Source organism: Bos indicus x Bos taurus, chromosome 4, assembly GCF_003369695.1.
Source record: "Bos indicus x Bos taurus breed Angus x Brahman F1 hybrid chromosome 4, Bos_hybrid_MaternalHap_v2.0, whole genome shotgun sequence".
Taxonomy (NCBI): domain Eukaryota; kingdom Metazoa; phylum Chordata; class Mammalia; order Artiodactyla; family Bovidae; genus Bos; species Bos indicus x Bos taurus.
Window position 1 is genome coordinate 68,026,735 of NC_040079.1, and position 15,722 is coordinate 68,042,456.

The 15,722-nt window shown below is 38.1% G+C and overlaps 1 protein-coding gene across 3 annotated transcripts in view; it reads left to right on the plus strand.

The window, feature by feature from the left end:
* MET (MET proto-oncogene, receptor tyrosine kinase) overlaps positions 1–15,722 on the plus strand; it is a 114,866-nt gene that overhangs the window by 54,173 nt on the left and 44,971 nt on the right. For all 3 annotated transcript variants that reach the window (XM_027539596.1, XM_027539598.1, XM_027539597.1), the window contains exons 3-4: positions 6,170–6,361; positions 14,682–14,816. In XM_027539596.1, coding sequence (XP_027395397.1) covers positions 6,170–6,361; positions 14,682–14,816 — 327 coding nt within the window. The remainder of the gene's footprint in view (positions 1–6,169; positions 6,362–14,681; positions 14,817–15,722) is intronic.

Genomic DNA, 15,722 nt, shown 5'->3' on the forward strand with positions numbered 1-15,722 from the left:
GCGAAAAGGAAAAGGAGAAAGGTTGGGTTGGGGTCCCCTGGCTTATGAAATTTGAATGCCACTCAAACCAGACATGATGTTTGTTGGCTTTGGCTCCAAAGCACACAATTTTTCAAGATCAAGGAATTCTGTACATTCTATTCCAACATTGTACAGAGTTTCTGTACTTTGGAGTTTGTTGGGGGGCTGGGGATTGGGGAGAAGAGGGAGTAGAGACATAATTTAATCCTCTCATTCCTGAGGAACTACCATTTAGAGAACTTATATTTCCTGAAGGAGATGCCTTGAAGTGTGCAGTGTAAATGTTACGTTAATTCTGATGCAGAGTTCTACAGTTGTTAAGCCTTACCTGTGATAAAGCCAATAAGCAAATGAAATTTCACTATTTTAAAGCATCATACCATATGTTTGCTTTGTACATTTTTTAAATCAGTTATTAACTAATGGTAAAAAAAAAAAAAGCCTTACACATGAGAAAACAGACAAACAGACGCTAAGGTTCTGGTCCTGTTTTTTTGCCTGCATTTAGAAAGACCAATGAGGTCCTGCATGTTTGCAAACAATCTGAGATGCATCTAACCTCTGTTCTCCAGGTTGCCCCATTCAGCAACACAGATCACAAAGCAAGCTGGGTAGGAAAATGGGCTTTAACCCTGGGTTACTCTGCAAATGCATTAATTTTTCAGCAGACTTGTTAAATACAATGTGCTAGGCAGGGTAAACAGTGAGATTAAAAGATGAATGAGACAGTTCCTGGACTCTTATTGGTTGGTGTTCAGTCAATAACTAAGTCATGTCAGAATCTTTGTGACCCCATAGACTGCAGCATGCCTGCCTTCCCTGATCTTCACTATCTCCTGGAGTTTGCTCAAATTCATATCCATTGAGTCAGTGATGCTGTCCTACCATCTCATCTCTGTCGTCCCTTCCCCTGTCCTCAGTCTTTCCCAGCCCCAGGGTTTTTTCCTAGTGAGTTGGCTCTTCACATCAGGTGACCAAAGTATTAGAGCTTCAGCCTCAGCATCAGACCTTCCAATGAATATTCAGGGTTGATTCTCTTTGGGATTGACTGGTTTGATATCCTTGTTGGCCAAAGGCCTCTCAAGAGTCTTGTTCAGCACCACAGTTCAAAAACATCAAATCTTCAACAGTTAACCTTCTTTGTGGTCCAACTTTCACATCTGTACATGGAAAAACCAAAGCTTTGACTATATGGACTTTGTTGGCCAAGTGATAGCTCTGCTTTCTAATATGCCATCTAGGTTTGTCATAGCTTTTCTTCCAAGGAACAAGCATGTTTTAATTTCATGGTTGCAGTCACCATTTACTGTAATTTTGGAGCCCAAGAAAATCTGTCATTATTTCCATTTTTCCCCCTGTCTATTTGCCATGATGAAGTGATAGGACCAGATGCCATGATCTTAGTTTTTTGAATGTTGAGTTTTAAGCCAGCTTTTTCACTCTCCTTTCACCCTCATCAAGAGGCTCTTTAATTCCTCTTCTCTTTCTGCCACTAGAGTGGTATCATCTAGTAGACTGCTGCTGCTAACTTACAACCTAAGACTCTGCTCCACAATTTGCCAATTGTTTTATATCTTGATGAATCCATCATATCTCCACCAGCACTGAATCCCAAGTCAAGTCTGAGCCTTTAAAGTTCCCAGAATGCCTCCTAGACATAGAAAAAAGTAGAACAAGAAATGAACAAAATCAGAGAAGCTGACTCTGAAGAGCAGCCTCCTCTATAACAGAATACTTGAGAAGGCCTTTGATTTAAAATTGGCCTCTGTTCCTTTAAGAAGCTTCTCTAGTTCCAGCCCTGTTCAAAATGGATGACTGATCACCAGTGGAAACCTAATTACCAATTAATCAGTTACTATTGAACTGATCGTACATCTCAGTTATTTGCTACTCAAAGCAATCTATAGCACTTTAGTGAAGAAAAGCTTCTAATTAAATAGTAAAAGAGTACTCACTAATATATATCAAAAATGTCTAGAACTAGAACATCTTATTAATTATAAGTCATAAGTTTAGCATCTCTGAGACCTTCTGTTCACTAATTTTTCACTATTTAAAATAAAAAAGTAGTTGTTGCTGTATAAAACAGCATGTTAGGTTATATTTAACCATAAAAGTTAATAGATGTAAGAACTTTGCATTCTGTGTGACATAAGTTTGACATTATGGAGTAAGGTTATTTTATATGTTGTTGTTGCTTAGCCATGTCCAACTCTTTTGCAACTCCCATGGACTGTAGCCCTCCAGGCTCCTCTGTCCATGGGATTTCCCAGGCAAGAATGCTAGAGTGGTTTTTCATTTCCTTCTCCAGGGGATCTTTCTAACCCAGGGATCGAATCTACATTTCCTGCATTGGCAGGCAGGTTTTTTACCACTGCGCCACCAGGGAAGCCTATTTTACATAAGGATATTTTTTTTTTTCCTGGAGATTATGACTTTATTTTTTTTTTTAATTTTATTTAATTTTTAAACTTTTTATTTTAGTTTGTTCTTAAACACTCAGTTGGTTTGAAATATACTATAACAACTTTCTGATTATGACAAATAAAACAGGACAATAATAGAAAATCTCTATAATCTCTAAATCATTTTCCAGACTTCTGCTACATATAAAGATGTGTAAAACTGACAATTTTCTCTCTTTCTTCCAAGTTAGGCTTTGTTTTACTTATACAACTTTTTGCCCCAGTTATCTGCCTCAGAGTTACCAGTTTGCAATCATTTTGTCAGGATAGTCAGAGTCGGTCTCTACATTTGTCTCTTGTAAACTCTTAAACTACCCCCATTCCTGAAAAAAAAAAAAAATAGCTTTAGTAATTCGGTTTGTATCTTTACTCTCATTCCCCATCTACCCATAATTGATTTACTTACTTGTTCATTCATTCAATTAATATTTATTATACATCTACTGTGTGTGGCATTTCATCTACTACTAACAATATAGTAGTAAACAAGCAGAGTCTCTGATCATAGGAAGCCACATGGGAAGTCTCACATGACTCATATTATCACAAAAACAAATAATGGTTGCAGCAATAAGTGCCATTTCACATAGGTACATGGTATTATGGCAGTCTATCATAGAAGCATTTGACCTCGATATTGAGATCAGGGTAGACATTTTGAAAAACTGATGACAAACTGAGATCTGAAGGAGGTATAGGAGTTACCAAGGTGAATGGAGGTGGAAGGAGCAGAAGGAACAGCATGTTCAGAGACTCTGTAAGGAGGACATTTGGCTTATTTGGGGAACTGAAAGAAGGCCAGCTCACTGGAGCATAGGGAGCAAGGAAGAAAACAATGCAGGCTGAGTCTGGAGAATTTGAACAGGGGCTGGATGAGGCAGGAGCCAACCGGGCATGTTAAAAATATTGTCCTTGATCCTATGAGCAGTGGGGAAATGTTAAGCATTTTAAGCAGAGTGACATGATGAGATATGTGGTTTAAAAAGAAAACTTGGCTGCAGTGTGGAGAAGGGATCTAGAAAGAGGTTGAATGAGATTGGATTGGTCAGGTCCAGTTAAGCCATTCTCATGGTCCAAGAAAGAGATGAGGGTACCTTGGATGAAGTTGCCATGGTGGAGATAAAGAAAAGTGGATGGACTCAGGAGATATTTAGAAAGTGCAATTGATGGGACTTGGCAGTAGACTGTTTATGGGGAGGAATCAGGGATAACACTTAAATTTCTGACTTGTGCACCTGGAGAAATGGTGGAGCCATTTGCTGGAGTGCATTGTATCACGAGATCAGGCAAGGAGGATTGTTGTTTCTACTTTGGTCATGTTGAGCCTGAGGTCTCTGAGACATCTGAATGCCAGTTTCGTAGGCAGTTTGATAAATGTACAGTCAGCTCAGAGGAGCAGTGTAGCCTGGAGGCACAAATATGAGTGTCAACTAAAAACAATAAAACATATCCTGGGTAGAGAGTATCAAGAGTGAGCAGAGTGAGCCCTAAGATGGAGCCTTGAAGAACCCTAACATTGATAGGCAAGCATGGATGGTCCTGCAGAGGAGACAAATGCTACAGTTTGAGAAGTAGTAGAAGGGAAAGTAGTATGTCAAGGCTGTATATTGTCGCCCTGCTTATTTAACTTATATGCAGAGTACATCATGAGAAATGCTGGACTATATGAAACAAGCTGGAATCAAGATTGCTGGGAGAAATATCAATAACCTCAGATATGCAGATGACACCACCTTTATGGTGGAAAGCCAAGAACTAAAGAGCCTCTTGATGAAAGTGAAAGAGGAGAGTGAAAAAGTTGGCTTAAACCTCAGTATTCAGAAAACTGAGATCATGGCATCTGTTCCCATCACTTCATGGCAAATAGATGGGAAACAATGGAAATAGTGAGGGACTTTATTTTGGGGGGCTCCAAAATCACTGCAGATGGTGACTGCAGCCATGAAATTAAGACTCTTGCTCCTTGGAAGAAAAGTTATGACCAACCTAGACAGCATTTTAAAAAGCAGAGACATTACTTTGCCAACAAAGGTCCATCTAGTCAAAGCTATGGTTTTTCCAGTAGTTATGTATGGATGTGAGAGTTGGACTATAAAGAAAGCTGAGTGCCAAAGAATTAATGCTTTTGAACTGTGGTGTTGGAGAAGACTCTTGAGAGTCCCTTGGACAGCAAGGAGATTAAACCAGTCCATCCTAAGGGAAATCAGTCCTGATTATTCATTGGAAAGACTGATGTTGAAGCTGAAGCTCCGATACTTTGGCCACTTCATGCGAAGAGCTGATTCATTTGAAAAGACCCTGGTGCTGGGAAAGATTGAAGGCAGGAGAAGAAGGGGATGACAGATGATGAGATGGTTGGATGGCATCACTGACTCAATGGATATGAATTTGAGTAAGCTCCAGGAGTTGATAATGGACAGGGAAGCCTAGCGTGCTGCAGTCCATGGGGTCGCAAAGAGTTGGACATGATTGAGTGACTGAACTGACTGAGAAGGAAAAGCAGGAGACTGAAGAGTCAAGGAGAAGGGAGGGATCCAAGTGCTTGTCATATATTAGTGAACAATATTATTTAAATCCTTTCACTTGAAGTTAAAACTAAACGATAAATTACCACCTGATTGGGTGGTAATTGCCTTTTAGTTAGCTGGTTAATAAAGCATTTGATGTATAACTTTTGCATTTTTTGAGCCTTTCACCATAATGAGGACAACTTCTCTGTGTTCTCTGTGTACTGGGTTCTTTTATAAGAGATTTCTATTAACTAGCTCATTTAATCTTTACAGCAGCTCTGTAAGGTAGGTGCATTTCTGTAATTTTCTCAGTTTTACAAATGGAAGAACTGAAACAGAAGTAACTTGAATTTCACAAACATATAGATAATTGCTGTATGATGCAGGCACCTGGGTCTGGGGTTGGTTCTCTGCTGCTTTCTCATGAATTATCTATAAATCATCACTCCGCACCACCTCACTGTACACAAAGGCACAAAGGCACACAGTTTAAAATATAGTGTCCCAGTGTGACTCCCACATTTGTGATTATTCCAGTTGATATCCATCTCACTGGACTTGCCTGCTAGAAGCATTGCCTTTATGTCCAGGCCTGAGACATTCATAGTTTTGTTTTTCTCCTACTAGCGCCTGCTGAATTCCATTTTTATGTACTTACATGTGGCCGTTTTTATGTACTTAACATGTGGAGCCGTGGTACAAACTGTGATGATAAGATCTGACCCTAGTTTTAAAAAGTGAAAGTGCAAGTATTAGTCGCTCCATCGTGTCTGACTCTTTGCGACCCCATGGACTGTAGCTCACCAGGCTCCTCTGTCCATGAGATTCTCCAGGCAAGAATACTCAAGTGGATTGCCATTCCCTTTGCCAGGGGATCTTCCTGACTCAGAGATCAAGCCCAGGGTCTCCTGCATCTCAGGCAGATTCTTTACCATCTGAGCCACCAAGGAAGCCCTAATTTTAGTGTCTGTGTATATACAACAGCACTTACTGATACTGAAGTCATTTAGATCACGGGAACTGTTTCTGCCTATCTGGGGCTATATGTCCATTTTCAGATTGTCTGTTATCCTTGCCATTCCCTCTAACCTCTGAAAAGACACACCAGAAAGTTTCTTAACAGCTTGCTCACATCTGGACTCACATTAATTCTATGACCATATTTTATTCCAGACACTTTTGAGAAATTCATCAGGATGTGAAGTGCGCAATGATGAATATCGAACGGAGTTTACCACAGCTTTGCCACGCGTTGACTTATTCACGGGCCAGTTCAACCAAGTCCTCTTAACATCTATATCCACCTTTATCAAAGGAGATCTCACCATCGCTAATCTCGGGACATCAGAAGGTCGATTCATGCAGGTACATACTTTCTGAGAGTGGCTGTGTCTGTTTTATCCAGTGTCATACAATTAATTTGCTTCTCTTTTTACAGTAAGGTGTTGGCAAATACTGTAAAGTGAAAATCACAGTGGAAGCTAGAGACACAGACTGAAAGCAAAACAATGAAGCCTAGTCCCTTTCTTGAAGTGTATGGCCTTTTTTTGTTAAATTCTTAAAGCTTTCAGTTTAAATGTGGTTGCTTTAATTTTCTTGCCTGGAACAGTTTGAGGTTTTTTTTTTCCATTCATGATTTAAATCACATGATTGGAAAATAAAATGAAACAATTAAAGCACTTCCAGGCGATGTTTTCCTATTTCAGGAGAAGCTACAGATCAAAGGAGAGCTATTGTGTGAGCTGTGCGTCTCCATGAGAAGAAACATTCACATCATTGAGAAATATTGGCAGGCGTTAGGAAGGGACGTTATCATCAGAATCCCATTGTAACTCCAGCTCTTCTGATTCTGCAAAATGATGGGGTCAGACACAAAGAAGTACAAACACTGGGGGAAAAAAGATCCAGATTTTGTTAAGAAATGCTTTTAATGGATAGCAACAGTATTCCCATACAATAAAAGTTCACATTTCAGAGTCGCAGTTATCGTGTCTCCTAGATACAAAACCCCTAGCACTTTGCAGAAATTAAGATGCTCTCATGTTGGGTCTGTTTTACTGTTTTAATAGTTATTGGTAGTGCTTTCAACATGAGTTCATTAGTAGATTCTTGGTTAATGCACAATGACGATGGTATCTATGGAAATGTTGACTTTCCACAAAGACTAGAAATTTCTTTAAAAGGGAGATATTTATTTCGTGATCATCTGACATAATTAACATCCTGGTCAGGAAATGACTTTCAGTAAAGCAATTGAGGATGATGATGTTTTCCTATGACTTGCTCATTTGTACATTCTCTATCTGTATTCTTTAACAAAACATATTTTTAAAAACCACCACTGTCTTTATAGCAGTCTGGATATGCATCAGATGTTCTTCTTGTACTAGCGGGCCTGGTGGAATTTTTGCAAAATCATAAAACGTGTAAATAAAACTTTCCCACTTCACAACGAATCATACAGATCTAAATGATTCCACACTTGGTCTCCCCTCCTCCCACTGCTTCACAATTAGCTATGCTTTTTCTTCCTTGCTCCCTCTCTCTCAGTCCAGTGTTCCTATTTACCTACTTCAAACCATTTAATTTTGTCCTCAAAATGTTAAGGAGAGATGCCCAGCCCCATCCAACACAGACAAGCACTCTAACAAATTTGAAATATGGTCATATCTACTATCCTTGTAAAATGTGTGTTGTTATCTGGTGTTTATATGTGTTTTTAGTTGATATTTATGTTATTCTAGAGAGTTCCAAGAAAAATCTGAAGAAGAATGACTGAACCTAGCATCTGTTGAATTCTCACTGGCTTCCCTATGTTCATTTCCTCGTGTTATCTTTTTTTCTGCTTTCGTTTTTTTATTTTGTGTATTACCTCACCAATCCGGTTGCATATTAATAAGCTTTCTTCTACAGTCACTTTAGGTCTGACACTTTTTCACATCACAAGGTTCCTGGCCTATTTCCAGATTCTGAAGTTCTAATAAAATTCCACTTTTGTATAGAATGCTTTAATAACTGAGTAAATTCTGCTGTGTGACAGATTTCAGATTTCACCAAGTGGTATGTTATATATATCAGTTTCATTAGAATAGAAATGCTGTAACAAATGTTTTATTCTTATCTCCCAGCATTTTCATCAAAGAAGCTATAATATATCTGTGCATCCATAACACCAAAGATGAAAATAAATATTTAAATAATTACTTTTCTTATGAAAAGCACTGATATCCTTGATTTTTTGAAACCAGGTAACTCTCAATTCATTCCTTATATATCAGGAACATACTAACTATGCTTTACTAGGCAAATAAGTGAGGCAAAGGAACCTGTGACAGAGAACCTTCCTCTGAAGAACTAAATTTTTAGTAGGGGAGATAGAAACATGTATCTGATACCTAGAGAAAACAAAGACATAAAAAACACAAGGCTATTGAGACTCACCGAGAGAGGATCTGTTTCTCTGCCACTTGCCTGAAAGAATTCCATTTGGTAAAATTTTATGTAAATAATCCTAAACCATTTAAAGGATCAAAGAATCACCATCACTAAAATCCAGTTTGTTTACAGCAAATAATGTTGGAGATGGAGTCAGGAGTACAGCAAAAACTTGGGGACCATCCAGCCTAATCTATCCAAGCAGTGACTTAACTTCTGTAAATGTTTTGACTGCACTGAAGTGCTGAATCTGTGGCCAAGCCTGTTTCTACAACCCATGTTTCAATAATACTATGAAGTTTCTGTTACAAAATAGAAGGGACATAATTTTTTTCCCCAAAGACAGCTGCCATACATGAAAAGGAACAGAAGAATGATTTTACTTCCTTCCTACCCTGAAGCCTAAAGGCAAAGTTGCTTTGCAAATGTTTTCTCCCAAGAGTTTGCAGCTGTTTCTGCCTTTCCTATTGTGCTTATGTTCAGCTCTAGCTGGGAATACAAGCTTCAGCTCCAGCTGTTGGGTGCAAAGTGAATCAGGTATTTCACAGTGGTTATTTGATTAGCAAGACTTATATTGTTTAGCTAACAATATTATATGTATGGAAGAGAAGACATTTTTGACATGTTTCTAACATTTAAGCATGTAACTTATCTCATACAGGTGCAGCTATGTCTAAATATACTAATGTGTACATATATTCAAGTCTATCTGTAGAGCCATGTCAATGTAGATCTAGATTTGAAAAACAGTTTTTATTTGTGTGATTGCTCTCTTGGGATGCTTTAAAGTAAAATAATATGATAAGCACTGTTGGAGATAGTGTAAGTAAACAGTAAGAACAGGGCTTCTTACAAGTTGTGGAGGGGGTGGGGATGTAGAAAAGAACAAGGCTGGAGAACATGAGCACAGAGTGCAGGGCTACGTGGGAGAGGGAAGCAGGATACTCATGAAGATCACAGGACTAATCACAGGGATTGCCCACATCTCCCCTTCTGAGCTCCTCGTCTAATCTACATCCAAAAACAATGCTTGCTTGATTTTTTTTTTACAGCACTTATATAAGGCCTTTAATCTCTAGATGCAAGCGTTGCTATTAAAATATTTGTGCATGACTGTCAGACCAGGGAGAGTGAGTGGATGAGGATGGGGTGGGGGTGGGCACACACTTTCCAGACTTTTTGCAAGTTCATCTCCACATTCACTGGCTTGTCTGCATACAGTGGCCGCTGCCTGAGCGCTGTCATAGATGTCATTCAATTCTTTGGTATCATCCTTCTCTTCCCCCATCCCCCTTTCTGTGAGATGCTGTTACCACCCATAAGCCCTTTTCTCTTGACTGGTTGGTCTTAAGCAAGAAAGTTCAAGAGGTAGGGATCACCTAAAAAGACATCCTTAGCTCATGGTCATTACTTACAACCATTACCTAAAGGATTATATTAGTAATCAGTGAACCTGAGAGTAATTACTCACTTCCAGTAAGAAAAGTCAATTTATTTATTGACCTCCTGTCTCCAAATTCCTTCGGTTCCTGTGCCACCATCATGGTATTTCAGTGCTTTGTGTTGAAGCCTGCAGCATGTTACGTTTGGGATTACTGCTATTTTAGACTATGTAGACACAGATCATCAACTCATCAATGCTGTGAGCAGCCTGCAGGGACACAGCCAAACGAAGTTTGAACTTCCACATTCTCTTCAGAGATTGCTGACTTACCTATCTCCTTTATAAAGTGATCAAATTAAAATATCATCTGCCTTTGTTTTAAAGGCATACATCATTAATTTGGTTATGTCTATAAAGAACAGTAACTTTGGTATATTTCTTTAGAAGAAAATATGTTTCATGGATTCTGAGATTTCTTCTGTGAGGAAAAAAACATCTGTTGTAAATAATAATTACAGAGTTATGTCCATACCAAAAAATTAAGCCCAGTTCATATATAGTCTCCAAAAATGAATTAATGCATGATCTTGAAATACATACATCTTGTAAATTGTTATAGCATAGAAATTTAAAATATCATAAGTATTTGAAACATTGAAAAATGCTAACCTTTTGGGTTTTTGTTTTTTGGTAGCAGGGAATAACTGGAATTTCTTATTTAGGTGCTTACTTGAAAGAAATGGAGAGGCATTTTAAAACCAAATATATTTATCAGTAGCCTCTTTGAAATTCAGACAGATATACTCTGTGTATAGATTGACTAATCCTATAATCATTATATTTGAAATACTGATTTGAAAGTTTTGGATTTTTAAAATTGTTACAAAGTTACTAGCTTATATGTTTCTTAGATGCTTGAATTTTTTTACAGAGGTCTCAATTTGGTATTGACTCATTTCGACTCACTTTGACTCATTTCAAAAAATTGAGACACACACATTGATACTACAATCATAAAGAATATTGCTATTTGTACATATCCTGGCCTTTGTAGTATCAGGTTGGTATAGAAACACTTATGCCCCTTTACCAAAAAGAGTGACAGAACAAAGCAAAGTTTCATTTAATTCAACTTTTGCCGCCTGGTACTTTGTATTACTACTTCTAATTTTAAGTTGTCAGCACCAATCAGTGATTTCCACTTCTTATGTTTCATTTTTTTAGTTCTAGAAAGCTCGATGTTTACCGTGGTTGAAACAAAGCTCTTCGTATCTGATTTCTTTCTAGACAAATATCAATTTCTTTCACATACTTAAGATATAAACCTATTGCTGGTGTTTTAGTCAGTTTGGGCTGCTGTAACAAATTAACATACTAGGTGGCTTTAAAAAACAAACATTTATTTCTCAGAATTCTGTAGGCTGGGAATTCCAAGATCAAGATGCCAGCAGATGTGGTGTCTAGTGAGAGTCTGCTTCCTGGTCCACAGATTGCCATCTTTTTGCTGGGTACTCACATGGTGGAAAGAGGGCAAGAGAACTCTGTGGAATCCCGTTTATAGGGCATTAATTGTCAACACAGTAGAAACTCAAAATATAATTGCTGGTCTCTATTTCTTACTGATTGTTCTAAGAATGCCAGGTGATTTATCATAAGAATTAAATTTAAAAGCTGGATTTTGTTCTGTCCTTAGAAATATCTCCATGACAACCAAAAGGAACTCCTTATTTCTTGCAAACATTGCTTCAGGAGTATTTTGAGAGTTAAAGTGGTTACCCAATTACTTAGAATTTTAGCAAGAAGAGAAAGTGAGGAGTTAATGATAGAAAACACATTCTTGGCATTTTATAGCAATAGGTATCCTTCCAGAGAAAGGGCTAATGATCAACTGAAAAGGTATTTGCATCTGTGACATAACCTCTGCTTGAGACTCCATGCAGTCATCTCACTTTTCCCCAGCTTTCATGTCTTCTCTGTTTCATCTCATTTTTTATACCAAGCCACACTCATCCTAGTTCATGATCAAAAGTTTTGAACTTGTCGGCTGTACTAATAACATTTCCTCTGTGCTATCAGAAACTATCTAGATGTGGAGTCTTTCTCTTTAAGCACACTTAACTTGTACAGCCAAGATTACTGAAACAAGGAGTATTTGGCAAGGCAAACATATTGTGAAATTTGTTTTAATGCTTTGACTCACAAGTGGCTCTTGGGAGCTCAGAGTTGAAGTTTTTTATTGGTGTTTACTCTGGTGCTCCAAGAGTATATTTGAGTGTTTAAGAAGAGGTCAAGCAAACAGTTTCTGGCATGAGAGAAAGTTCCTTGGAAACCTGACTTGTACTTTCTAGCTAAAATTCTCTATCATATTTTCTTTATGGAAAATAATAGTACCTACCCTGTAGGCTTATAGTGAAGACTAAACAAAATACATATTTAAAGCACTTAACACAATGCCTGGCTCAGTTACCATCATATATGGTGTTCTCCAGATAAAGAGTCTTAACAGGTAATGAACCAAATCAATCTATCCAAGTTCCAGTGGTGCAAAGAACATCTTTGTGAAAAGAGAAATATTAATTCTTTCTGGGAAATGGATATTTGATTGGGCTTCCATATTTGATAAAGTCAAGAGTAAGTGTTAGTCACTGAGTCGTCTCTGACTCTCTGGGACTCCATGGACTGTAGCCTGCCAGGCTCCTCTGTTCATGGATTTTTCCAGGCAAGAATACTGGAGTGGATAACCATTCCCTTCTCCAGGAGATCTTCCCAACACAGGAATCAAACCCAGATCTCCTGCACTACAGGTGGATTCTTTACCATCTGAGCCACCAGGGAAGCCCAAAGTCAAAGATGATGACCTATTAAATTAAGAAGAGATTGCTTATTGTAGATATGGGGAATGATATTAAAGAGATCAAAAAGATACGAGAAAAAAAAGTAGGAGCTGATCGTTATGTAGGAGGTCTGAATAGAAGGGAAGGTATAAGAGAAACAGACACAAAATTCAAATATCTATAGGAAGGTTCAGAAGGATGAATAATCTCCATTGAAGTAGAAAGCACAGAATGAGGCAGAGAACAGAATCAGTTTATTAAAAGAGGCTCTTATGTTGTTTTGGTTTTTACTTGTGTGTGAGAAAAGGAATTTTTTTCCCTTTGCAGTTTGAAGTGATTGACAACAATCAGAGAAATATTTTTTTTTAAATGGGGAGCAGGGGAGCATGAGGGGTAGGAAAAACAAGAGGTGATGAGCACCAGAAATAAGTCAAGATAGAAAAAAATGGTTAACTGAAATAATTTGGTGTAGAAGCTTTAGACGTCTGGTGTTCTGATATTCTGCTTGAAACCAGCACCAGCGGGAGGTAGCACTGGTAACTGATTTTTTTTTTTTTTTTTTTTTTGCATTCCCTACAAAAGTCACAAATAACTATTTGGCCCTAAATTTAGGAATAACAGTAGTTTCCATTCTTTTCCATTCCAACCAAATGACCTTCAGTCTATCACTTAGTTTCTGTGCAAATATAGCCACCCTGCTTAATGGAGTTGTTTTGAACGTGTTGAGTGTTTGGTGTAGAGCAAATGTTTGAAAAAAAAGTCATGATGTTTAACTTTTACAGCCCTGTGTGAACTTGGTCCATTTCTCTATCAACAATCCAGTCTGTGGGAGCAAATTAGGGATTTGGGGAATCTTCCCAAATTGTTTCAGGGTAAATAGCTCCTTTATTGTGCTGAAGAAAAAATTTACTACTGGTTCCCCAGAACATTTTTATGTTGTGTGTTTGTTAGAGTACTAAGCAGTTCATTCCCATTTTATGGATAAGAAAGCTGAGGTAGAAGTGGTTTATTATTTAATCTCAATCTCACAGATGCCCACATTTGTCCCATGATTCAAACGTGGCAAACAAATGCCGTTTCAGTGAAATGTAAAAGGGTATTTGGATGTCAAGCAATTTCATAAAGTTGGTTTCAAGCCCAGAGCTATGCTCAACATTGTGCACCTTCCTGTGGATAGAATGTTATGGCCTATTTAAGAATGAGAGTGCGTCTAAGCTCTCCTGTAGTCTGAGTGTTCACCTTCTTCTGATCTTATACCTGGACTTCATTATTACTGGGTTCTAGCGACTGGACTGATGGAATTTTATAGCTGAGAACCATCCCAAATTAGAAATACCTGACAACAAGAATGACACCACTCATCAAATCTCCTTTCCAAGACATTGTTAAAACCATCAGGTCTTATTATAAAACCAGGCCAAGAAGCAGAACCTTATTTATAACCAAAGTAATAATGTACGATGGGACAATGGTTTATAAGAAATGACAGCACATCATTTCAAAGTTAGCTGAGGGCCAATTTCGACCTCAAAAGATCTATAAATATGGCTAAAGGGTAGCAAAGCTGGAACCAGTTCCAGGTCTCCAGACTCCCTGTTCACTACACTTTCCTGTACGTCAAGGGAAGCTGCCTGGTGGGAGGGTCAGGAGGATAGATTTAAAAATAATCCAGAATCCTTATAGCATAAGTGAGGTCTTCTGGGGTGAGTTTTGGCTCCTCCAGTTCCCAGTACAATCGTGAGCATGTGTCTGCATGTGCTGGCTGAATGGCTGGAAGATCTCCTTTCCTAGAAATCATTAAAAGATCATAGGCAAAACTCTGTCTTGGGGGTTCAAATGAATTGTCTTCAAGGCAGGAGATTAGAAGATGTATTGATTTACAGTGCAATAAACTGTTGGGCATATCGTTCAAACATCCATGAGCTCATCTAATCTGGTATTACCATTATCATCCACGTTTTCCCCTGATAGTATATTTAAACTGAGCTTGTTGGACTGTTGGACTAAGAGTGCTTTCTGGTTTGTTTCTCAGGTTGTGGTTTCTCGATCAGGATCATTAACTCCTCATGTGAATTTTCACCTGGATTCCCACCCTGTGTCTCCAGAAGTGATTGTGGAGCACCCGCTAAACCAGAATGGCTATACACTGGTTGTCACTGGGAAGAAGGTAAGCCCTGTTCCATAAGAAGGTTCCATCAATGTGGTTCCTCCTGAGTGGATATTTACAGCCATTGTCACATGGTCCTTTTTAACTTCTCCCTTCATCTGGATTTATCTCTCTTCTATGAAGCTCTTTCCTGAGTATTCCAGACATCTCCTAAAATCAAGTTAAATTTTTACTTGGGGAAAATTGGACCTATGGGAGGTCATCTTCATGAGGTAAACTTCTCCTTTTGTCCTATATTTCTCAATGAGAAACACAAACACACAAAATGAGAATTACAGTCCTAAGGGCAGAACTCTAGTGCAGGCAGATAACTCCTGAAGTGTATGTTGGAAGAGATTATGCTGGCCAATAATCCCTTTTCCCTGAGAGGAGGTGCATTTTGGTGCCAGAATGATATGTAACCTTACTTAGAATTTCCCAGAGGTTCAAGTGTGTTTTCCAGTAGCTTAAATTATACTCTCTTGTTATTTTAAAATCATCTCAGCAGGGGAGGAATAAATTGGGAGATTGGATCTGACATATATACACTACTATGTGTAAAATAGATAACTAATAAGGACCTATTGTATAACACAGGGAACTCTACTCAATAATCTGTAATGACCTGTATGGGAAAAAAATCAAAAAAGAGTGGATATATGTATATGTATAACTGATTCACTTTGTTGTATAGCAGAAACTAATACAATACTGTAAATCAACTATACTCCAAGAAAAATTTTTTTGAAAAGTATATCATCTCAAACTTTTCCCCACTAAATAGAACCTCTAACATTGCGTGATAATGCTTGTGTTCACTGGACAGTAATAGTTACTTTTATCACATATGTGCCAAAAGTGGAAGGAAGGAAAAAAAGTTTTTTTAAGTTTAATCATATTAGCATTATTACATGATGTGCACACATA